General features: G+C 37.4%; 1 protein-coding gene across 33 annotated transcripts in view; it reads left to right on the top strand.

The window, feature by feature from the left end:
- ABI3BP (ABI family member 3 binding protein) overlaps positions 1 to 26218 on the top strand; it is a 274479-nt gene that overhangs the window by 114735 nt on the left and 133526 nt on the right. For 26 of the 33 annotated variants that reach the window (XM_061133993.1, XM_061133987.1, XM_061133998.1 and 23 more), the window contains exons 5-14: positions 2273 to 2454; positions 2983 to 3038; positions 12269 to 12317; positions 13250 to 13321; positions 13935 to 14027; positions 20983 to 21060; positions 22949 to 23023; positions 23767 to 23841; positions 24681 to 24752; positions 25242 to 25316. In XM_061133993.1, the coding sequence (XP_060989976.1) occupies positions 2273 to 2454; positions 2983 to 3038; positions 12269 to 12317; positions 13250 to 13321; positions 13935 to 14027; positions 20983 to 21060; positions 22949 to 23023; positions 23767 to 23841; positions 24681 to 24752; positions 25242 to 25316 (827 nt within the window). The remainder of the gene's footprint in view (positions 1 to 2272; positions 2455 to 2982; positions 3039 to 12268; positions 12318 to 13249; positions 13322 to 13934; positions 14028 to 20982; positions 21061 to 22948; positions 23024 to 23766; positions 23842 to 24680; positions 24753 to 25241; positions 25317 to 26218) is intronic. The other 7 variants (XM_061134020.1, XM_061134000.1, XM_061134019.1 and 4 more) reach the window with 5 other exon arrangements.

The following is a 26218-nucleotide window of genomic DNA, read 5'->3' as shown; positions in this document are numbered from 1 at the left end:
CAGTTCCATAACATATACGGAGTACCTACTCTGTGCTAGGTTGTGCAGTATATTTATCATAAGGCCTATATTTTGCTTTAAAATCAAGAAACTATGCTTTACCACTTTATAGCTAAGTAGCCTTGTTTATGATCTTTTAAAATGTAGAACTTGCCTATATTATACAATTATCAATCAAGCCAGTATTGATGAGGGAACCTAACTGAAGCCAAGGAGAAGGCCTAGCTGCCTGCACTTTTATTTTTTCTACCAAACTTGGTACAAGAGAGATTATTTAGAATGCTTTGTGATCAAAATAGAAAAAAATGTACAGGCTAGATTTTTTTTTTTTTTAACATAGTCTTAGAATATTTCTACCTGATTTTATTCCTAGGAAGAGGATATAAAATCAAATTTACTGGGAACCCTGGACTCCCCAGATTATCTTTGGTAATTCTGTAAGCATTGCCCTCTGCCTCCACCAGATCTTGCAAGCAGCTGAGAAATGTATCCAAACTCGAGATGCAAAGCTGTGGAGGCCCATCTGCTCTAATTTTAGTTTTCTCTGCACTTCTCTGGAGTCTTGTAATAGCCAAGGCGGGGGGAAAAAGCAACAGAAATTCCATATGACATACTTGTCAACAAATATGTTTCATAACTTGCTGTTGATGGTTCAACTCACAGGACGCAGAGCACTAGTATGCTATAACGTTTGTTCCCAGTAGCAGTTAGCGTTTTGGCTGGAACTGCCTCCTCCTCTTGTTTTGTCTTCTTGACTTTGGAATGGGGTATGGAGTCCACAGAGCTGCTTTTACTAGGGAGACGCAAGCTAGTGAATGATTCCAAGCATTTCAGTAGTGTGAAACTAGTACTTTGCCAACAGAAGTCATCTAGTCAAGGCTATGGTTTTTCCAGTAGTCATGTATGGATGTGAGAGTTGGACTATAAAGAAAGCGGAGTGCAGAAGAATTGATGCTTTTGAATTGTGGTGTTGAAGAAGATGCTTGAGAGTCCCTTGGTCTACAAGGAGATCCAACCAGTCCATCCTAAAGGAGATCAGTCCTGGGTGTTCATTGGTAGGACTGATGTTGAAGCTGAAACTCCAATACTTTGGCCACCTGATATGAAGAGCTGACTCATTTGAAAAGACCCTGATGTTGGGAAAGATTGAAAACAAGAGGAGAAGGGGACAACAGAGGATGAGATGGTTGGATGGCATCACTGACTCGATGGACATGGGTTTGGGTGGACTCTGGGAGTTGGTGATGGACAGGGAGGCCTGGCGTGCTGCGGTTCATGGGGTCGCAAAGAGTCAGACATGACTGAGCGACTGAACTGAAATGAAGTTAAGTGATCTTTCTGAAACATCGTTTTCACATGGGATTAATGATTCCTACTACTTAAGATGTTTTTGTGACAATTAAATGTATTGCCTGGTGAGTCATTAAATGAGATAATATATGCAAAGCCTATTATGTGATAAAGATGAAAAAAAAAAAAAAACAGTAGTGAGGACTATTATCACTTTGCCATACATGTTTCTGAATATTATGAAGCCCAAAGCAAATATGTAACAGTGATCTTGAATTTGCATTGTTTGGTCTTTCTCACTGTGTTCTCCACTTGACTATTGGCGTTTTTTTTTTTTTCTTTTTACTAATGAGAAAATTTCCCCCTGAAATGCAGTCCTGGATGTATTAGAGTCTGAGGTTCCTCTTTTACAAAATTGAACAATATTACCTTTAACAAAACTTCATGGAATTAAAAGGCTTAAACTCATACAGTTATAAAGCTATAATATTAAATATTTATAAAAATATGTCTGTATTCTTCTCTGCTCATTTCCAAACAGATGAATGTTTAGTGTTCTCAGACTTCCACTTTGCAAAATAGCAAATAATAGAACTGTGTGTGCGGTGTGCTAGGTTGCTTCAGCCTTGTCCGACTCTGTGACCCCATGGACTGTAGCCTGTCAGGCTCCTCTGTCCATTTGATTCTTCAGGCAAGAATGCTGGAGTGGGTTGCCATTTCCTTCTCCAAATAGAAATGAGAGAGCTGGAATTCTGTCAGACCATGATTGTGCTCCTTCCTGGTGCCTGAACTCACTATTAGAAATTAAAAGCTCAAGCATACATTAAGCAATTTTTTTTTTCATGTTCTTTGTAAATTAAAAATCTTAACAGAAGCCAATATTAAATCTTAAGAGTAGTTCGGGGTCTGTGATATATTAAGAAACTTGAAATACATTCTGAATCTCCCTGTGGTTTTACAGCATATGTTGGTTATTTGACAGATACTACACAATTCGCTACAGAGAAAAGGATAAGGAAAAGAAATGGATTTTTCAACTCTGTCCAGCCACTGAAACAATCGTGGAAAATCTAAAGCCTGACACAGTTTATGAATTCGGAGTGAAAGACAATGTAGAAGGTGGAATTTGGAGTAAGATTTTTAATCACAAGACTATTGTCGGAAGTAAGTACTAGAACTTTTCAGCGAGCTTTCTGTACTATTTTTTTTCCAATTATAAATTTTTATTTTATTAGTTGTGTAATATGAGCTAATTCTAACTTTCTGTATTTATGAAAATATAAAAGTAAACAATTTGAGCATTAATGATTCAGTATCTTCTATAGTGAGTGTTTCTTTGAAAAATGATTAACATTTGACAGTAACAAACCATTCAAAATTTATTTGGCCATTAGTCTTGTTTTAAATCAATCTCTGAACACTAACTGAGCCAAAAAACAATACTGTGTGTGAATATTCAGTGAAACAGCTGGGCCAGTGGAAATGAACATGCAAAGACTTTATGGGGCCTGAGGCTTGTTTCCTACCGTCCTTTGTTTCAAACATCATTAGGATCAGTGTTGAAATGATAGCAAATAAAATAATATGCCCAAGTTACAGCAGTAGTTGTAGTTGTCTTCATAATGACTAGTAAGAATTGATTTAGGATAAAGAAGAATGAAATGAATGTTATTTTCTTTTTGTTTTTGTCAGGTAAAAGCAAAGTAAATGGGAAAATCCAAAGTACCTATGACCAAGTCCACTCTGTGGTATGTACCGTGTTATTTTCAAGAACGGCCTTTAAAAAATGCCTGTATTACACTTTTATTTAAATAGGGAAGTGGTCCTTTTATGAGGTACTGAAACTGGATTACCTGCCTAGCTATTGAGTATTGGTATGTGACATTTTAGGAATTAGTTTCTTTCTCAGAAAATGGAGGTAGAAGCTTGAGACCAAATTATCTCTAATTTGTTTAAAGCTCTAAAATTCTGATATTCAACATAGTTAACCCAGTATTTCAGTATTCCATTTATTTTGAGATTATTCTTACTATCTTCTGTCCCATGGGTTGTTTTCCACCATAAGATGTTTCAAGAGTGAATTAGTAGATGCTCTCGTTACCCTGCCATTGTTCAAATCTTTCCTCTATTTTCTAACATTTCCTACTTAAAGGTTCAGTTCAGTTCAGTCACTCAGTTGTGTCCGACTCTTTGCGACCCCATGAACCGCAGCACGCCAGTCCTCCCTGTCCATCACCAACTCCCAGAGTCCACCCAAACCCATGTCCATTGAATCGGTGATGCCATCCAACCATCTCATCCTCTGTTGTCCCCTTCTCCTCCTGCCTTCAATCCCTCCCAGCATCAGGGTCTTTTCAAATGAGTCAGCTCTTCAACATCAGGTGGCCAAAGTATTGGAGTTTCAGCTTCAACATCAGTCCTTCCAATGAACATCGAGGACTGATTTCCTTTAGGATGGACTGGTTGGATCTCCTTGTAGTCCACGGGACTCTCAAGAGTCTTCTACAACACCACAGCTCAAAAGCATCAATTCTTCAGCGCTAAGCTTTCTTTATAGTCCAACTCTCACATCCATACATGACTACTGGAAAAACCATAGCCTTGACTAGATGACTTCTGTTGGCAAAGTAATGTCTCTGCTTTTTAATATGCTGTCTAGGTTGGTCATAACTTTCCTTCCAAGGAGTAAGCGTCTTTTAATTTTGTGACTGCAATCACCATCTGCAGTGATTTTGGAGCCCCCCAAAATAAAGTCAGCCACTGTTTCCACTGTTTCCCCATCTATTTGCCATGAAGTGATGGGACCAGATGCCATGATCTTAGTTTTCTGAATGTTGAGCTTTAAGCCAACTTTTTCACTCTCCTCTTTCACTTTCATCAAGAGGCTCTTGAGTTCTTCTTCACTTTCTGCCATAAGGGTGGTGTCATCTGCATATCCGAGGTTATTGATATTTCTCTCGGCAGTCTTGATTCTAGCTTTTGCTTCCTCCAGCCCAGCGTTTCTCATGATGTACTCTGCATATAAGTTAAATAAGCAGGGTGACAATATACAGCCTTGACATACTCCTTTTCCTATTTGGAACCAGTCTGTTGTTCCATGTCCAGTTCTAAGTGTTGCTTCCTGACCTGCATACAGCTTTCTCAGGAGGCAGGTCAGGTCAATCCTTTTCAAAATGAAGCAGCAGCTGGTTTGGTTTGTAACATGCCCAGCCTCTGTTCAGTGCAGTTGGTGTGTGTCTATTTCATGTGCCTGCCATTTTCTCATCTAGAATCTTGTTCACATTTCTGATTTCTTCCTTAAAGTAGATCTGTAGATACTTAGACTAGGAATTAGTTGTTTAGATTTTTAACAATTTTTAAATTTTCTAATATGTCTGGTCAACTTTTTCTTTTTACCAATTTGCAATCTTGCTGGCAATGGATCAGAGTTATCTTGATATAGTACCCTGATTCTCAACATTATGTATTTCCATCACTAAATTTTTGGCTAGTGTAATAATGTAAAATGGTTTGTAAACTTCTATTTCTGATTGCTGATGAAGCAGTACTTAGTTCACTCATTTATTAGTCATTTGTATTTTCCATTTAATGACCTTTAGTTTCAGTTTTTTGTTTATTGGGCATTTTGTGGGTTTTTTATTGAATTGTTTAAAGACACTAAAGAACAAAGATTCTTTGTGATATCATCTAGAAACGTTATTGTCACATTTGTTATCAATTTTGTTTATGGGAATTTGTGAAATAGCCAAGTCTTAATTTGCTTAATGAAGTTATTTGTCTTTCCATTGTCATATCTTCAATTGCCTAATATTTTAGTAAGCTCTTCCTTATCCAGAGATCAGATAAATAATTCTCTCTTTTTTTTTTTTTTTAGTTTTAGTGGTTTGATTTTGAAATAATTTAAACTATGTGGGTTTTATCTTGCTATCTTATATGCAGTAAGGTCCTGCATATTTGAGGGTATGTACTTTTCCCAAATACTTAAGTAATCAGCTTAGTACCAAGTATTGAATTCTGCCATTCAAGGGACCATTGTTAATGTTCCTTCCCTGGTGGCTCAATGGTAAAAAATCCACCTGCAATGCAGGAGACCTGGGTTCGATCCCTGGCTTGGGAAGATCCCCTGGAGAAGGGAATGGCAACCCACTCCAGTATTCTTGCCTGAGAAATCCCAGGGATAGAGGAGCCTGGTGGGCTACAGTCCATGGGGTCACAAAGAGTTGGATAAGACTGAGTGACTAACTCTTTCACTTCACTCCAAGGTCCCTTTGGCTTTGGCTTTCAAATCCAGTCACGAGGAATAGAGCCTCTCTTCCATTCCCTTCTAGAACAATCCTCTCTGTTGTGAATGGTTTCCTAGGAAGCACATCTTATCTACCACCCTCTTGGATGTCGTACTTTAGCTTACATGTGACTCAGTGTTGTTTCTTTCATTTCTTCTTCACAGCAATCATATCCCAATAATTTATGTTTCTTTTGGCAGAATATTTCATTTAGGGTTAGTTACTCAGCAAGATTGGGAAAGATGATTGACATTTTATTCCCAAGAAATTTTATATCTTTTCCACATCATAAATAGCCATGACGAGAAGGTCCAGGAAGAAATTTCCTGCATCTATGACACAGAGCCAGATATTTGATCAATTCAAGCTGTGAGGCGGAGTACCCCCAACTCTAGCCAGCTTTAATGAGCTGTGGTTTGAAACTCTTGGGTATTTCCAAAGGAAAACCCAAACTAATTAAAAAGATATTTTAAGGATTCTCTGTGAGGCTTTCTTCATTGTTACAGTCTGGATAGTAGAAAAAATGTTTCACAAACTTCCCTCTGTGCCTTTGGGTAGCTCCAGAACATGGGAAAGTTGTAAAAGAACCACTTGGGATAGCCTTTGACCATCTCATGTGACCACTTAGAATTGATTCTGAAAGTTGATTTGATACTTTATAGAGGTATATATTTTGGGGCTTCCCAGGTGGCACTGGTGGTGAAGAACCCCCCTGCCAGTGCAGAAGATGTAAGAGAGAAGGGTTCAGTCCCTGGGTCGGGAAGATCCCCTGCAGGAGGGCATGACAAGCCACTCCGTATTCTTGCCTAGAGAATCCCATGGACAGAGCAGCCTGGAGGGCTTCAGTCCATAGGGTTGCAGAAGGCAGTATTTCAAGAGAGATGAAATTAATTCCGGAGTTTTAAGACATGTTGAAAAATGTTTTTATTCATATATGCATGCTTACACCTAAAACTTAAGCACAGCAGAAACTTCTTCACACCTTCTGAAAAGAGATTGGTAATGGAAAAAACAATGTGAACTTGAGGCTATCCATTTTAACAGATAAATGATATTCAGATTAAGATTTGAATATTAAATGCAGCCCTGTCTTAACTTCTGCCCTCCCAGCTGTGACATGTGGCTTGTAGGCTCTCAGTCCTCCAACCAGAGATGGAACCTGGGGCCACGCCGTGAAAGCACCATGCCCTAACTTCTGTACCACCAGGGAACTCCCAAACACAGCCCCACCTTAAACGTCTTGCTACATTATATACCGTAACTCCTGTATCTAAGCCTGTGATCTGCAGGCAACTCTCGGGACATTTGTGCCAGAGGACACTGAGCAGGGGTCTCTTCTCATTGGTTAGTGCTTTTGTTACGCTGCTTGTTAATTACTTTCAATATCACCCCTGCCTCCATCTCTAGAAAAATGAGAGAAAAGATGTATGCACAAACAAAGCCCTGATTCTCCCTATGTAAGTTGCACCACTTGAGATCCATGTACAAAAAACAGATGATAATTGGGCTATTTTCTTCATATTGGGAAGCCAGAACCCTGTTTTTATCAAGGTTAAATCTAATGTCTACTATCTGTCTTTTTAAAAAATTTTATTGGATTATTGTCAATTTACAATGCTGTGCTGTTAATAGTTTCAGATGTACAGCAAAGTGATTCAGTTATACATATACGCTCACTCATTCTTTTTCAGATTCTTTTCTCATGTAAGTTATTACAAATATTGAATAGAGTTCCCCGTGCTATACAGTAGGACCTTGATTATCTACATTATATACAATAGTGTGTGTGTGTTAATCCAAAGCTCCCGATTTATCCCTCCCCCTCGTGTTTCCTCTTTGGTAGCCATGAGATTTTTTTTCCATATCTGTAAGACTGTTTGTAAATAAGTTCATTAAGCTTTATTATTTAAAAAATATAAAGGAATGATGGCTAACTTTAATATATTATTAAATAAGTTTTAAAAAACTTAGTCATCCGACTAGTTCACTAACCAAACAATGAATTTCTGAAATACGTAGCATTTATTAACAGGTGTTTTAAAATTTAAGTTTAATTACTGAATTAATCCAAATCTCCTGAGAATCAAAATTCCCCTAAATTCCCCTAGAATAGACATCTATTTTCACCCTTCCATTTTTTTTCCATCAGAGGTCCACCTGTCTTTTAAAATGGCCATGTCTATCACTGACAAAAAGAGAGGTAGTATCAGTTCTTAAAGTGTAAGTTAGCAGATGAGTATATAAGGAGAAAGACAGTCTGGTCTCTCCCCCAAACACCCGAAGACGGTGTGCAGTGAATACATAGATGTCCTTTCATTCTTAGCAATCATTGAGCTAAGCAGAAACTTAAAAACTTTATATCTATACCACCAATATCACCAAAGGTGGATAACTGATTCCTCCCTGGCTGACCAGAAATACAGCAATTATCACAAGAAGGATGTTAGAGTCACCTTTAGTCAGCTGTTAGATTGAATCAGTATCTTTCGTAACTTTCATCAGGACATCCTAAAAATGAATTAAAACCAGGATATAACAGGCCCAAATTCTTCTCATGTGGTTTAGATCTTGAGTCATTGAAATTTGATTTTGAGCAACCCTTAGCCGCTCCCCGGGGCCTAATGAAAAAGTTAAATCAACAGTGGATGTGCTGATGTCACAAAAAATACCAAATGGACAAACCTGTGAAGGGTAACTTACAAAGAATAGCATCCTTGTGTTATCATTACTTTTCTTAAATTTAATTTTTTAAAAACAATATCGGGGGAAAGGCAGTGCAATGCAGAGTGAATCTAAAGTCCCTCACAGTGTTTGGTTACTGCTGCTGTGGTCATTGCTAGATTTGAGTGGGTTTTCCCTATCCAGGACTGAAAAGGAAGCTGGGTAGGCCATCAGGGACATTGCCTTTTACCACTTAAGCATCCTCTTCCCATTGAGTCTCACCAACTGGATACTCAGCTACAGTGTCCCCTGAAAAGTGGTAAAAGTGAATTTCCTTAGGGCTTTCCTGGTGTCTCAGATGGTAAAGAATCGGCCTGCAATGCAAGAGATCCAGGTGCATTCCTGGGTTGGGAAAAGCCCCTGGGGAAGGGAATGGCAACCCACTCCAGTCTTCTTGCCAGGAAAATTCGAGGAGCCTGGCAGGCTGCAGTCCATAGGGTTGCAAAGAGTTAGACATGACTTGAGCACACACACATGTGAAGTGCAATAAGCCAGACAAATATCATCTGATATCACTTATATGTGAAATCTAAAAAAAATGATACAAATGAAATGATACACAAAACAGAAATAGACCTACAGACATAGAACACACATTTATGGTTACCAAAGGGGAGAAGGAGAGGGGAGAGAGAAATTAGAGAGAGTTTGCCATTAACATATATGTGCCACTATATAAAACAGATAACCAACAAGAACCTGTCTAGCACAGGGAAATATATTAATAATTCCTATTCCTCTAGCACAGGAAATATATTATATATAGTAATATATAATAATCAATAAAGGAAAAGAACCTGAAAAAGAGTATATATGTGTGTTTATATATATATTCTTATAATGTGAATCACTTTCCCGTACACTTGAAACTAATGCAACAACACTGTAAAATTAACTACATTTCAATTAAAAAAAACCTTCTTACAGAGAGGGAGTTACTACTTGCTCATTAGTCTTGGTGCATCTTTGAATTGCTAATTAGACAAGAGAATAATTATAAGGTCTAAAAAGAATTGGATTCTGCAACCAAATGATTTCCTTATTCTCTGGCAGCACAGATATAGTCTTGTCATCATCTTAATAGAAGACTAGTCTGTACTCAGATAAGAACCCGAACAGAAACTGTGTTCCATTATGTCAAGAATGAAATATTTTCTATCTCTTTTTGTCAAAAACTTCCTTGAAATAAATCATCCACAGCAGAGGAAATACAAATTGGGATAATGCCATCGACACAGCAACACATAGGTGTTTCTGCGGTAATGTGATGTGTCTCTGGACACTTCACACTCTGCAAAACATACACTAAAGGACAAGACACATGGGGCAAAAAGAGGACCAGCCATTCAAAAATCTTTGGCACTGTAGGCACAACTCTATCAAAAGAAATTAGTAGCACCAGGAACGATACTGTGGCTCCCCTGGCAAACCTCTCCCATGGAACTGGAGTTTGCCACATCAAAGATTTAAATGCTCAGGAATGATAGAGACTATGGATGGCAACCCTTTCACTGAAGCAGGACAGGTGGAGGTAAGGTGGACATACCAAGACAGGGTCACGGGCCTGAGAAGAAGGATCCTGTGGGCAAGTGCACTTATTTAATTTTCTTATGAGAAAGCCAAGAGGTTCTCTGCCAGTATGACATCAAAGTTGAACTTTTTTTTTTTTTTTCTTTCCTACTGATGGCTATACTTGTATTCCTGCTGTTCCTCCCCACTTGTTTGGGCAAAGTTGTGTATAAATTATATTTACATCATTTCTCTGTTGACCAATAGTGTATGAGCCATGCACTATAGAAGCTTAACAGACTACTGGTTATAATAGCTTCTCCTAGTTGTAAGTGTAATTCACTCCGTAAGGAACTTGGAAAATATAGAAAGGTACATAAAATAAAGTATCAGATTATAAGGAATGACTACCGTTTAAAAAATGACTATGATATATTTCCTTTTGGTCTTTTGTCTATACACATATTGTTATACAATTAGGTTATAATATAAATATAAATTTGTATCCTTTACATTTATACTATACATACTTCCCACTTTGTTAAATAAATGTCAGAAATTTTAACCATAATTTATTTAACGAAACCTCTGCCTTGGAATGATGAGATTGTTTCACATTGTGGTAATAAACACTCTTACACAAAATGATAACTCTATCTTCTACTACTTCCTTAGGCTAGATTGCTAGGTAGGAAATTACTAGATGTCTTAGTCCATCAGGGCTGCTATAACAAAAATATTGCAGACTGGATGGATGGCTTAAACTATACGTTATTTTTCACAGTTATGGGGCCTGGGAAGTCAGTGTTAAGGCACTGGCAGATTTAATGTCTGGGGAGAGCTCACTTCTGGCTCACAACTGTCTCACATGACAGGAGGGTGGAGGGAGTTCTCTGGCTTTTCTTTCACAAGAGCACTAATCCCATTCATCGGGGCTCCACCCACATGAGTTATTTACTTCCAAAGGCCCCACCTCCAAATGCCATCACACTAGGGATTAAGTTTTAATATACAAATTTGTGGGGCAAGCATTTGGCCTACAGCACTGGATCCAAATACAATGCAAGAAATACAGATACTTCTTTTTAAAATAGTTCGTTAAGAGTAAACTTTTATTTTCTGTGTTTTTTAAAAGTAAGGACTTTAATACAAGAAGAAAAATAGCCAACAGTAAGCGTGGTATTGTGGCCCTTCTTTGTTATGGGCATATTGTTTATTAGAATGGGAGCATGTTAACAAATCTTCTTTGCTCACAACTTTAAACACCTGTGTGGTTAAGTATCTCATTCACTACATCCTGGATTGTCAGGAGGTCAAGTACCAGGAACATCTATACCATGCATCCAGGTTAAACCAAGCTTCAAAAAATCAATGTCGTGCTTGCTTACCCCTTTACCTCAGTCTGATTCTGCTCTAGATGTTTCCTGCTGTTCTTTTGTCCTGTTCCATGCCTCTTCCTTGGCTGTCTTATCCTTGGCTCACTATCCCCAGTGAGGACTCCACTCTAAGGTTAACACTAAACATGCTCCTGGTTCAAGTTGCTCTCTCCGTGACATCCAAACTTACCGTGGGACACCTGAGGGAATTTGGAAGAAGGGAGAAGTCACAGTCCTCTGAGACCTGCCCTTCCAATTTTGAGGTCCACTGGGCATAAATACATACACAATTGTTAAAACTACAGGCTTTAGAAGTAGAAATGTCTGGATCTGAGTCCCAGCTCTGCCTTCCCGGGCAAGGAAAAGCTTCGCATCAGGAGTTCACAGTGGTTGTGTGTCTGAAGCAGCAGGGGGACACCCTGTAACAATTGTAGGGTTGGTTGATTGGTTTTTAAATTTTATTTACTTGTTTAATTGGAAGATAATTACTTTACAATGCGGTGATGGTTTTTGCCATACGTGGCATGAATCTACTGCAGGTATACATGTGTCTCCCCCATCCTGAGGCCCTTCGCACCTCCCTCCCCACCCCATCCCTCTGGGTTGTCCCAGAGCACTGGCTTTGGGTGCCTGGCTTTATGCATGGAACCTGCACTGGTCATCTAGTTTACATATGATAATATACATGTCTTAATGCTATTCTGATTGGTTTTAAAAGAATGTGTAGCTTAAAATCCTTTTTTGAGAGGGAATATAAAGACAGAATTTGAGGTTCACTGGTTCAAATTAAGTGAAAATACACTAGGATTCAACCCAGAGGATTTCAGTTCTTTCCATTGCAGTTTCTAAGTAAACTAAACTAATGGGAATTTTGAAGGTACTGCTTCTGTCAAATCTTTGGACATTTACGGGAAAAAACAAGTGAATGCAATAAAACAGAGGCAGATATATGTACTAAAGATCTTTCCAGCAACCGTTAAACCAGTGTCATGGATAGCTTCACGGAAGGCAAGAAAGGACTACTTCCAGTTTTTAAATTATTTTTTGTTAACCATAACTCAAAAGCTGTGTCTCTTCCTCCCTTTTCAGCCAGCGTATGTCCCAAGAAAGCTAATCCCAGTAACAATCATCAAGCAAGGTAATTTGCATGTCTGCTCTGGATATATGCTTAGAGCTATTTTAATATGCTTTTTAAACTGAGATAATTAAACAGCACATATTTTTTAAAAATATGTATGCTTATTTTTTTGAAAAATAATTGCAGTAGTAAATTAGAAGTTAACAGATAATTTTGACTCTACAAATAGGCCAAGTCTTGGCAAGGCATGTTGGTTGGACATCTGGAGAAAGAACAACCCTAACAAGTATTAAATTTTATAAAACCAATTAAACATATGTGGCTTTCTTCAGGATTAAGATCATTTAGATGTAGGAAGTCATTAATAGGATATTTTGGATTAATGAAATGATAACTATGATTTAGAGCTCATTTTAAGGACTGTAAAGAAATCCAGGTTTCAAGAGTTATGTCTTATTTTAGCATCTAGTCATTTGTGTTTTGACTTTCAGTTTTTCAAATTATTTAAAAGACTCAATTATTTCCAGAAAGTTTTGTGGTGGAAAAGATTGGGCACTTAAAATACGAATTCATTTTAAGAAAACACAGTGCCTCAAGTGTATTTTCAAAATGGGGTCAGTTAGTATTGGACTTATCCATAGAATCTTGGCTTTGAGGATATACATTTTCTAATTCATTTTATTTACTGAGTGTGTCATTGCCTCATTTTGTGCAAGTTATTTAACTTGGGTAGGCTTCAGGGAGTGGAGCTGAGAAAGGAAATTTTAAGCTAATTAGAATGGAACACTTTCTCTACTTAAAGGCATAGGTGTTAGGATGTGCCTTCTAGCCCTTTTGTTGATTGTGTAGCCAGCCCAGTGAGTTCCTTTCTGTTAATTAAAAAAGCATCAGATTTCTCCAGTGCAGATGGCTTTATGTTATTAGCTTCATTCTGCTTCTTGACTGTGATTTTTTTTTCCCATTCACACTATTATCTTTTGGTCTTTCAACAGTGATTCAGAATGTTACACACAGGGCCTCAACTAAATCTCCAGATAAGACTCCCTATGGAGGAACAATACTGGGTGAGTCTGTCTTGAAATCTACACCTACGTTAAGCAAATCAGGCTCTTTTTTTTTCCTTTTTTTTTTTTCTTTTTGGGTTTTGTCATACATTGATATGAATCAGCCATAGATTTACACGCTCTTATTTTGATAACAAGGCTGTTATAGAATTTTGCTCTGTGTGCAGGTCTGTTAAATTGATGTTGGTTCATTTCCTTTCATTGTTTAGCAGCCTGGCTTGTGTCCATTCCAGATTAGGATCTGACAGTGTTAGGGAAGCAACTCTAGCCTGCACCTATTGGCTCCCCTCCTACCTGCCTACCTGTTGCTATTGTAAGACAGTCTTTGTCATATCGAATAACTCTTTTAAAAGTTACTATTAGTAATGGTGTTTTTAATCTTAAGGAGCCATTCTACAATTCTTGAGTCTGTGGATTAAGTCACAATATTTTGGTTGTTCAGTTCTAAATATGAAAAAAGATTATGTTTAAAATTTACTGTCATATTTTTTCCCAGATTTTTAAAGTTTGGGTTGAAATTGACTAAGCAAAATAAGCTCTAAGCATCATGGTTCCAATGCTCTGAGCTTTGTTTCAGGATGCATTTTCTTTTATTACATCTGTTTTCTTGCAGTCCACCTTGTTATCCCAGGACTTAATGAAACCACCGTAAAACTTCCTACTTCGATTATGTTCGAGATTTCAGAGGCAATCAAGACACAGTTAGGTAAGCGGCCAACATTTATATGTGAACTTTGCAGTGACTATACCAGCACTGATATTCATAGTATGTCCAAGGTATCTAGCAAATGAGCTCTTTGGAGATCTTGAAGGGAAAAGTAAGGGACAAGCATGTGCATGTGGATGGGAATAAAAGACTGTACAACTGCTGTGGAAAACAGTATGTCCATTCCTCAAAAAATTACAAATAAAATTACCATGAAAGAAAGTGAAAGTGTTAGTCGTTCAGTTGTGTCTGACTCTTTGAGACCCCATGGACAGTAACCCGCCAGGCTTCTCTCTCCACAGAATTCTCCAGGCAAGAATAGTGGAGTGGGTAGTCATTCCCTTCTCCAGGGGATCTTTCTGATCCAGGGATCAAACATGAACCTGGCTCTCCCACTTTGCAGGCTCTACCATCTGAGCATCAAGGATCAAACTACCTGACCCAGCAATTTCACTTCTGGTTATACAACCAAAAGGATTGGGAGCAATCTTAAAGAGATATTGGTACATGCATATTCACAGCAGCATTATTCACAATAGCTAAAATGTGGAAACAACTCAAGTGTCCCTCAACAGATGAATGGATAAGCAAAATGTGGTGTGTATATGTATGTGTGTGTGTGTGTGTATATACACACACATGCACACCATGGATAATTATTCAGTCTTAAAAGGGAAGGAAATTCTGACATTTACTATAGTATAAATAGACCTTGAGAACATGATGCTAAGTGATAAGAAGTCACAAAAGACAAAAGACTGTTACTCCACTTATTTGAGATACTTAGAGTAGACAGATTCATAGAGACAGAGAGTAGAATGGTGGCTTCCAGAGACTGAGGAAAAGAATGAGGAATTAATGTTTAATGGTGCAGAGTTTCAGTGTTACAAGATAAGGAGAGTTCTGGACATGGATGGTGGTGATGGTTGTACAACATTGGAAATGTATTCAATACTTTTGATCTGTATACTTGAAAATGATTAAGATTTTTATGTATCTTTTATCATAAAAAATTGGAAAAAGAAGTAAAGAGTAAACAGGATGGAGTGTTGGAGGTATTCAAATAAATCACATTCTATAGGGAAATAGTTACTTTATATTTTTGAAAGAAGAGTGAATATTGATCAAATTATCCAAAATATACACATTTATATAGTAAATTATACTTATCATACTGTACTATCAAGGGACCGCTAGATATTTTCAGTGGGGACTGAGGTAAAGGTCAGGTTTGTTTGAATTATTATTTACTTGAGATTATACTGTTTCCTGCTTTTAGAAAGAACCTCAGGGTTTCCCAGGTGGCACTATTGGTAAAGAACCTGCCTGTCAATGGGAGGTTTTACAGTCCTAAAATCTGTAAACAAGTGGCAGGAGATGTAAAAATGCAGGTTCGATCCCTGGGTTGGGAAGATCCCCTGGTGAAGGGCATGGCAACTCACTCCAATATATTTGCCTGGAGAATCCCAAGGACAGACGAGCCCCGTAGATGGGCTACAGTCCATAGGACTGCAAAGAGTTGGACACGACTCATACGACTTAACACACACACACAGAAAAAACCTGATATGATTTTAGTGTTTAAAAAACATAAAACAACAACAACAAAAAACAAAACATAAAACAACAATTTGGGGAAATAAACACCAAAACTCCTTTAAAGGGCACCCAGGAAATAATTGGAGCAGCCAGTGGGCTAAGCTAGTTGCTGCATTTGAGTATCACATTGGTCTGAATTCTCTCTATAGCAGAGGATCTCAACCCTGATGAAACATGAGAAGCTCTGATGGATTTGTTACACTGCTGGGATTCACCATACTTCATCAAGGTTGAGATCCTCTGCTATAGAGAGAATTCAGACCAATGATTCAGTTGTTTCTGGGGTGACGCCTGAGAATTTGCATTTCTGCCTGGTACCCAGGTGACGTTGATGCTGTTGGTCTGGAAACCACAATTTGAGAACCTCTAAAGTCTCTGGAAAATGTGTCTCTGGTAAATGTCCTGGGCCACTGATGAATATGGAGGAAGATGGCATGATGTAGTAGAAACTGAAAAAGACTTTATTTTTTTTTTTTTTTTGAAAAAGACTTTAAAATGTAGAATATTCTCCTTGAACTAGCTAAGAACTTTAGCACTTGTTATAATTGAATCTTCACATATTACGAGTTTGAAACAGGTCCAAGCCCCTGTTAAGCAACGTTTCTTCAACAAATATTTAGTAAAGACAACTCGATACCAGAACTACAAGTGGCAGGGGAAGAGACATGATGGTGATTTACACAGACATGGTACCTACACACGCAGGGACCTCAGACTTAATTTCTCCTCCCTCACTAGAAGTTTGACCTATTCACTTATTTGATGTGAGGCAATCAGAATGTAACAGTTTTAAAAGGCAGACTCTTAAGTTCTCCTTAGCTGTAATTTGAGAATTTCCTGGCAGAAAGAGGATCAAAGCCTTAAGTGAGTAGAGAGGATTAATCAGAGGACTATTACTCTTATAATTTTAGAAAATTTTTCAGAATCGATGCATCACCATTTTATTAAGATGTAAATACATTTGCCAATAGATCTTTGTGATTTTGTGCAGTCCTTACATTTTTACTGTAAAAATATTCATATCTGTTAGTCTTATGGTGAGTTACAAGAATGTAGATGAGCGATTCTAGGCTTCCTTTCTTTAATTTGTACATCAGAGTTGATCACCTCCTGATTAGCTATAAAACATGAGACTCAACTCCACATCCTCTAAATGTTGTGCTAAAGCCAAGAGGATTCCAAAATAAATTCCCTCAGTGAAGCTGTGTTTAGAACCGGAGCTCAGAACTCTTGCACTCACCAGTTCTCTGCCCAGAGCCTATGGACTTAGCCCTGTGCCTGGGAAAGATTTGTTTAGAAGGAAAAGAAAAGGAAGGAACTGACTGATTCAGCCCCTAATCTGTTCATCAAAATACAAAAATCAGGATTTGTGAAGGAGACTGAAAATGAACAGAATTTTTTCCCAGACTCCTGCTGTCATTTTTGAACTGGGAGGTGTTTTAATTCTTAGTTTTGATGATATCTATCTCCTAATTTTTTTGTTTCGTTTTTGCAAACTTCCACCTGCTACCTTAATATCAATTCAGTCTTTTGTTTTCTCTAACTTAGAGAATTAAACATTTGATTTTTTTGTTTGCTTTATTGTTTGCTTTTTTTATTCTGATACAAATCACCAAGGCTTCAGGAGTACGTGTGATTTTAGTGGAGAAAATTCTATGCAAATAGAAGATGCCTTTTAAAACTTATTTCTAAGGAAACGCCTATCTTTAATGCATGGCAAATTTTTGACACATTGAAGAGACTGACAGGCAATATGTTTGAAAATGTCCAATAAATCCATCAAATGTATGATCTTAGACTATGTTCACAAATAACATTTTAGATTTACTGTTTTTTTAAATGAAGAGTGAGCATAAACTTTTCTTTATACCAGTGAGGGAGAAATAAGCTTTTCTGAAGTTATTTATCACTGTCATTCAGAAAAAATCGTACTGTGTGAGAGGCAAATACTAAAAATAATATCCTCAATCTAGCAGATCCCAACATGGGACATCAAGAAATTAATAGCTTTTGTTCTGGGAATACATGATGTGAATAATGAGAGAAATAAAAACTAGTGATATACACACTTCCCAGGGATATAGAAACAGTTTGCCAAAGCCAAGACTTAGCTTGCCAAGGATGAAAGGAAACGACTGTTTTGAAAAAAGATACAGAAGGATCAGAGAGGAAAAGGAGTTTCCTGGGTTTTAGGCCACACTCTCACGGCATTTTTACTCTGCTGTTGCCAAGACTGGTTGTACATGCATAGTGTGGGTGAATACTCATGGCTTGATAGGAGTCATAAAGAGTCTCCACTCAAGCATCCTTCCCTTCAGCCAGTTTCTCTTATGTCTGAAGTCCCATATTTAGAAATACGATATTCCCAGGTGGTGCAATGGGTAAAGAATCTATCTGCCCATGCAGTAGATGCAAGAGACATGAGTTCGTTCCCTGGGTTGGGAAAATCCCCTGGAGTAGGAAATGGCAGCCCACTCTGGTATTTTTGCCTGGAAAATTCCATGGACAGAGGAGCCTGGCGGGCTACAGTCTATGGGGTAGCAAAGAGTAGGAGATGGCTGAACACATGCACACATGTCTCTGTAAGGAATTAGTGATGTATAGAGAATACAAATACCTCTTGGGAAGGTAGTTAACCATTTTTCTTCATTAACAGCCTAATTTTAGTTTCATGTAATTGCCCTGTAAGGGCATGAATAAAGAGCTAAAACAAAGCAGTTCAGAGCATTGCCTGAAAATCTAGGATCTGGAGGTTAAAATAAATAATTTTTTTAATAAATAAATGCATAGTCCTAGTTAGCCAAGGAATCACCAAGAGCATAGGAAATTACACAAGAAGGAAGGGATTAGCAAAAATCATCCTGAAGGAGAAGATGACACTGAAAAAGAAGAACATTGAAGATAAACCTTATAATCTTACATTAAAAAAAAACCCTTCCTTTGTTACATGCTGAAAATAACAAAACTAGAGCTCATCAATGTTTGGACTCAAGAGGGAGGGGATATATGTGTAGTTATAGCTGATTTGCATCATTGTACAGCAGAAAACACAGCATTGAAAAGCAATTTTCCTTCAATTAAAAAATAAATTTTAAAAATTGTAATCTGAAGGTTTTTTCCCTGTGCCAACAATCACAGTGGTTCTAAACCAAAGTTCTGACTACAAAAGAAGCAGGAAAGACATGTTGGTGAAATTTAGAAAGCTAAAAAGGATTTATCATAAAATTATGCTAAATCTGTTTAGTTTTCTAGTTATTCTAGCAAAAGTCCCTTCTCGTTATGCCCTGCTACATTAATTGAACAGTGGCATAAAACATTTCTGTTGTATAAATATTGTGCAGCTTCATGTGCACAAAAATAGAGAATGTACACTTGACGGATAGCCAAGGCGAGGACACGAGCACTTGTGACGCCTGTTTCTATCAGTTTAAACCACTCCTGAGAATCATTAACTCTAGGAATCTATTGTACGCTTCAGTGATACAGACTGAAAATTGATTTGCTTCCATGGTCTTTGTGAAAGGGATGACTGTGTAATTGTCTTTAAGATCATCAAAAAATAAGTATTTTGTGCCCATGTTAACTGAAAAGAAAATGATCTTTATGGCAGTGATGTAAACTGCAGGAGGAAGTTACAAAATTTGCATCCTTAAAGAACTTTGAAAGCACAGATTAGATCAGTAGTTTTCAACAGAGGGAGATTTTATCTCCTCCCTCCCCTTCGTCTGGCACCCCACTCCAGTACCCTCGCCTGGAGAATCCCACGGACAGAGGAGCCTGGTAGGCTACAGTCCATGGGGTCGCAAAGAGTCGGACACGACTGAGCGACTTCATTTTCACTTTTTCCCCTTCTTCCCCCTCTGGGATATTTGGCAGTGTCCAGGGACGGGGGAGCCTGGTGGGCTGCCGTCTGTGGGGTCGCACAGAGTCGGACACGACTGAAGCGGCTTAGCAGCAGCAGCAAAGACATTTTGGGGGTAACTCAGATGGAAAAGAATCCTCCTGCAGTGCAGGAGACCCTGGTTGGATTCCTGGGTCAGGAAGTTCCCCTGGAGAAGGGATGGGCTACCCACTCCAGTATTTTTGGACTTCCCCGGTGGCACAGATGGTAGAGAATATGCCTGCAATGCAGGAGACCTGGGTTCAATCCCTGGGTTGGGTTGGGCAGATCCCCTGGAGGAGGGCATAGTACCCCACTCCAGTACTCTTTCCTGGAGAATCCCTGCGGACAGAGGAGCCTGGTGGGCTGCAGTCCTTGGGGTTGCAGAGTCAGAATCTGAGCGGCTAAGCATAGTAGAGACATTTTGGTTGTCACAGCTGTGGAATCCAGGGCATAAAGCCCAGAAATACTGTTGAATATCCTACATTTCACATAAGGCCCCCATAATTAAAAAAAAAGAAAATATACAGTCACAAATGTCAATAGTGCCAAAGTTGAGAAACCCAAGGAGTTCCTTATGGCCTTAAGACTTAAAATCCCATCTGATTACTGATTATAATCAGTTCAAGGTGACATGATCAGCGTATCTCAAAGAAAAATGAATTCTTTCATGCCACTAGACTTTCAAAATATTATAAGTAGGTCACTGACTCCGTGTGCCAAATTGATGAATCGAGTTAATCCTACATGCATTTTTTGAAATGGAGAATATCTTAATCATTGGGCAACTCTGGCACAGAAATGTACTTTCGTTGAAGAATACCTGGATTTTAGAAGTTTCCTGAACAGTTGTCAGAAGAGAAAAAAAAACAAACAAAAAAACAGATTTCATTTTTTTACATCGAATTCCCACACAGACCCAAAGAAAAGATCTATGTTAATATGTGACTCAAATAAATAACCATTTGTAATTTTTTAACCACAAATATCTTCAAATATCTTCATTTCCTATGTACATTATTTATGTTTTTCTAAAACTTTATTGCCGTAATGTACTACATTTTTACCATATATAAAAATGGATAATTTCTTTTCATTGATTTTTTAAAAAAATTAGGAGTAATTGAGTATAAAATTCCAGGGAGCATTTTGCTATACAGCCTATGTCTTCAAGCAACTCTGTTTATGAATCAGAATGACTTGACAGCTAGCCAAATACTGGGTTGTCATTTTTTTCTTCCTTCCAGTGCCAACTTAGATCTTAAAGTATTACCTAGGGTTAATGAGAAGGAATTCTGAAGACTGTCACTACTAATACTAATCACTGGTAGAAATGCACAGTAATTGTATTGACTGCCTGGTGGGAAGGGATATGAGCAGAATAGTCTTGAAATAGTCTGTTGGTTGTTTTGAGGGAATTATATTTGGACACTATTATGAGGAAGTGAGGTAAATTGTTTTTCTCTGATTTTTTAGCTAAGAATGAAACCTTGGCATTGCCTGCTGAATCTAAAACACCAGAGGTAGAAAAAATTCCAGCACTGCCCATAACAGGTAATGAGATCTCTATGTTTATTAACTTTGAGAAAATACATAATATATTTTTTCAAATATTAAGTGATTGATAAGCCTGTATTTTTTTTTCAGTGAAGAGCCAGTAGGAAGTTCATTTTGATCATAAGCACACAATAGGAGACTCTGGGTCTTTAATGTTCGGGGAAACAACAGATGCAAAATGAGCAATTGAATTATATAAGTGATCTGTAACAATAGAACCTGCATTATTCACTCCAGGTGAAAACTGTTACCTCAACATCCTGAAATATTTTTATACTGCGATGTAATACCATAGTTTTGGTGCTTTGCATTTATAAGAAGACATGAGAGCATTTTTCAGTTCTTCACTTTCACAAGTGATTGGTTTAAAAAAATACCGTTATCCATACTTTGATATCTATGAAAGTGCCCTGGAATAATTTAGTAAATGGCTCTTGAAGATTAACAACCTTCATGAAGAAAATACATAATAATTCATTAAAAAAATCCTTTAAAGAATAAATTCAGTGTGCATTTTCCCCAGTTTATCAACCATTACTAACAAACAAACATTCAGCATTTTTTCTGTGGACAAACTGCCCAAGTCCAGCCCATCAGGGACACATTATTCTCTGAACTACAGAGTATTTGCCAGAGCAATACCACCTCATTCAGGACTCTGTGAAACAAATACCTAGCAAGGATTCCCCTAAATCTTCATTTAGCAAAGTAACTCCAATCTAAAGTGAGTTTTTAATCCATAAAATTGCTGTAAATTGAAAAATCAGTTATATTTACCTTGTACTAAACTCTGACTCAAGACTTGTCCAGAGAAGATAAAGATTGGCAGGGAAATAAAATGACCTGATTTCAATAAACCTATTCAAGTAAAAATATTTCTGACAGAGTAAGAAGTATTTGGTCCTGACTGAAGGTGAGAGATGGGCCTTCCATCCCCTCCCTACCTTCATAGAAATTGAAGAAAAGGTATAATCTGATGCTGGAGTAATCTATTTGAATGAAATTCCTAGGTAGTTTTCTGACTTCAGTCTAATTGGTAAATACCAAAAATGCATAGGCATGACCCAGTGGAGATTCTATCGACTTTTCCCAATTATACTTGTTCTCTTGGCATAGTATATGATGAGGGCGTCTATAGATTTCTTAGTTCTCTGCCAAAACTTCCTTGAGACTTTCCACTTCAGAAATGCTTAGACAAACTTCGTAATTTATTATTCACTGTTATTGTGTTTATTTCATACCCTTACCCTACAAAATTCTGGAATTGTGTAGCTCACAATTCATGCCAGATTTCAGTGATCCTGGTTCTTATTTCTCAAAAACGATTTACCTGAGGGTCATCTTTACCTTTGATCTAGTACTTGAAAGTGTTCTGTGACTGAGCACTTGAATCCTTATAATTTCAACCCTCTTCTAATCTTGGCATGTTCACTGCAGTTTGGAAAAGAGAATTCTTATAATGTAATAGTTCTAAATAAATCTTTTTGCCCTGGGTCATTCTTTTAGCTGCCCATTTATTAACTCATTTAATAAATATTTATCATGTGCTTGCTTACTATTCTCCAGAGTTTGTGCTAAGCTCTGGAGATAAAGAGGAAAATAGGCACACAAGAAATTATGAATAATCTGTTAAGTGCTTCCATGAGGGTCAATTCCATGTGCTTTTTGAAATACCTGGAGGGTGGACAAACCCAGAAGGGAATGGTTGGAAGGAGGTGTCAGTTCAGACACTGGGCCAAGCCAGGGAGCCCTTACCGTAATTAACTTGAAAAGAATTGGTCTTTATACATGTCAGTTCTAATTCTAAAGGGCAACAACAGAAACTTACGGTCCTGAGTTGTTTCATTTTATCTTAATTCATAAAGTCGTCTTTTTTCCCTTCCAGTGACTCCTGAATCAGTTCCAAGAACCACTAAGCCCACTGTGTCTAGTGCATTAGACATTTCAGAAACAACACTGGGTAATTCTAAGAACTTTTTTTTCCTTTAAAAACAAAAACCACCCCAACCCTCATAGAAAAATAACCTCAGTGCCTTGGCTTCCCATCCTCCCCACTTTCTTTCCTCCCTTACAGGCAGTAGTTCATCTTCCTATTTCTTGGATCAGTTCCCTTAAAGAGTTAACAACATGCCTTGATCCTGGTGACTAATATTTTAGGCAGCTCTGGATGTTAGATGCTAACTGCACACCCTTTTTACCAGCCTCTTGGGAGGCATAGAAAACCAGAATGCCAGCCCTCTAGTCTACAAAGCTTGGAGCAGTGAGAGTCGTGACTGTGTCTATGCTTCCCATTTCCGCTGGCTTTTCCTAGGCTTATGTGTAGTAAACTTAAGGGGACTACTCAAAAGTGTAATGCTTTTTACTAAGAATTTCATGCCATGCAAGTTGGCTGTTTATTGGTCTGAGAGGATCTAAGTTGCTTTATTCTCTTCTCCTAAAAAAAATTTAAAAAGGAGCAGCATGTACATATATTGTTCTGTCCTTGTGATGTTGATCTTCCATGTCACACCATGGCCATTCAAAGGTAGACCTTCAGATTAATACAACTGTGTAAAAACTTTCCAGGGTAAACCAGCTATTTCCATGAAAGGTATCAGCTGCCCAATGTACCCTCCATTATGAGCATGCCTCACACGATACGATTAAGTCACAATGTCAAATCCTGACTCGGGGTGTTTCTAACTGAATTCTTCTTTATTGCAGTTCTCAGGGGAAGGACCCCCGGAACATCACAAACTATTTTAATACCTAGGTTTGAATTGCCACTGAGCACTCTAGGTAAAAATTATTAAACACTATAGCTTATTATTTCCTTGGAAATTTTATGCATGCCTGAAAGAAACCCTGAGGCTAACTCATTCAAATTTATCTTCTCACAGAAAAGAAGGGACACATGGCTTTTAGAACAATAAATGCCTGAATGCCAAACCCTTCGATGCTATCAATTCTTTATTTTATAATTTAGGGTACTAACTAGTCGTTCTCTATATAAATCCTTTGGCTGTTTTCCTAGGGAGTAGTCATATTTTGATATTATATTTGACTCTTTTAATTCAAAATCATTGTGACTGAATAAATTATTTTCTGTATTTTTCCAAAATAGCTTTTTACTCAACTGTTTCTCTTGAAAGAGAAGATATATTTATGATATTTCTATAGACTGCTTCTTAGAATTCTTAGAATTTGAATGTGATATCAAGGAAGTTTGGGGGGAAACTTAAGTATAGACATGTAATTACTGCAATTCTGTTTTTAAAAGCTATTGGAGGAATGTTGTCTAGTTTAGACGTGCTTGACTTGAATTGAAACAAAATATATCTGAGAGCACACATACGTATTGCTGAAAAAATTAGAACACTAGTTTAATAAAGGTGAGAAAAAGAACCCAAACCCCTTAAATTTAGTGGCTTGATTATAAAAATTAGAAAGAAGACGCTGTCTGATATCATCCATCATTGAAACACAGGAGAAAAATTATGTACTACTAACAGTCCCTTACCTTTCCTGAGTCATTTGCATTTTTGTGTTTGTTTTTTTGTTTCTGCAAGCTTGAGATTTAAAACCTTTTCTCTTACTTGCACTTCAAGTCATAACATCTCTTGTGTATTTTGTTGCAGCTCCGAAAAGGCTTCCAGAATTTCCTCAGGCAAAAACACCTTTCCCTTTTGAGAAAGCTGGGGGCACCTTGGGTAATAACAGTACCTTGAATCTGCTGTTAAGTTGTGGGTGGTGACTGTTTAATCCTGTAGGACACGTTTACTGGATCCTAGCTGTGCAAACCTCAATGAGCTGATGATTTCAGTCTGACTCAGCCAAACAAGTGGTTGACTTGATTTAAAACATTTTTTTCTCTGATTGAGTTTTCTACAAATTCAAGAACAGTTATTAGTCTGTTAATTCCAGAGAGCCAATTTTGTTAGTTTTCTGTCCTCAGAAACATTAAGAGTATGACACCAAACTCTGGTCACCGTCTAGACCGTGTTCAAATGCTCTCTGAATGAGTGTAGTGTATTGATTGCTTCTTGGTATATAATGATGTTTAGTTGGATCAGTGTGTGTTTTTTATTTCAGGCTACTGGTAGCCATTTAATGACACGCGCAATCTATTTCTGTCTCTCTATCCTCTCAAAAAAAAAAAAAAAAATTCTCAGTGAATTCCATTTCTTTTTTTGCTGTAGCTTCAAGTGAAAAGCCAGGAATTGTGCCTACAAGTAAAATATCTGAAGATTCCAAAATTCTACTGCCTCAAACTGGTAATTACATTCTTTTAAAAAAAAAATAGATTGGAGCCACAGTATTGAATAACTTCCCTTATTTTTATTTCTATAGGTTCTTTAATTGATTATCCATATATTTGTAGTAAATGGTAAAGCTATAATCTATTCTTGGTACTTGGATTAATTTCATTTTTCTCAATACAAAAGCAAAATGTTTTTGCATTTGTTCTAAAGATCTGTGTTTTAATGTCTGCATATATAGTTAGAAGTCTGGCTAGAAGATGAACTGCAAGTTGGCTCACTGAATTTCTAGACATCTCTTTTGTGACAGGAGAACAGTAACAAAAATAAGCTCTATGGTAGTCTTATTTAATAATATGAATTTAATATTTCCCTTGCAGGTAGACATTTGCTTCTTTTTTCAATAAAATATTCAGTGAACATTTGAGACTTTACTACATGCAAGATATTATTACTGAGTCCTAAAATCTGTAAACATATTATAATTTAGAGGAGAGACCACAGGTCTTAGCACTAATACTGGACCTTGGTTCCAGTTCTGGCTTTACTACCAACCACATATTTTAGCTATTTTTCTCTACTTTTCTGGATCTTAGTTTGCTCTTTTGTAAACTGTAGCAATCAGCTTTTTTCTCCTGAGAATTCTTGTGTTCTAATACTAAAACTGATTGAGGGAAATAGCATTCCTCTTCAAAAAACAGATTTTTTTTTTCTCAAAAAGTTTTTACCTTTACATCTTTTCTTTGATGTCTAGCAGTCAACGAAAGAAATTATTTAGCATGTGAGAATTATAAGAAAACCTCACAAACCACTTTGTGTGATTACTTCCATGATTTTTGTTTCACTTATTTTTAATTTTGTGAACCTTCTAGTTGTGATTCTTTTAGCACATATAATTAGCATGTAATGTAGTTAGA

The sequence above is a fragment of the Dama dama genome, chromosome 31 (genome assembly GCF_033118175.1).
Source record: "Dama dama isolate Ldn47 chromosome 31, ASM3311817v1, whole genome shotgun sequence".
Lineage (NCBI taxonomy): Eukaryota > Metazoa > Chordata > Mammalia > Artiodactyla > Cervidae > Dama > Dama dama.
The sequence above is the reverse complement of the archived record's forward strand: the minus strand, read 5'-3'. Positions and strand labels throughout refer to the sequence as shown.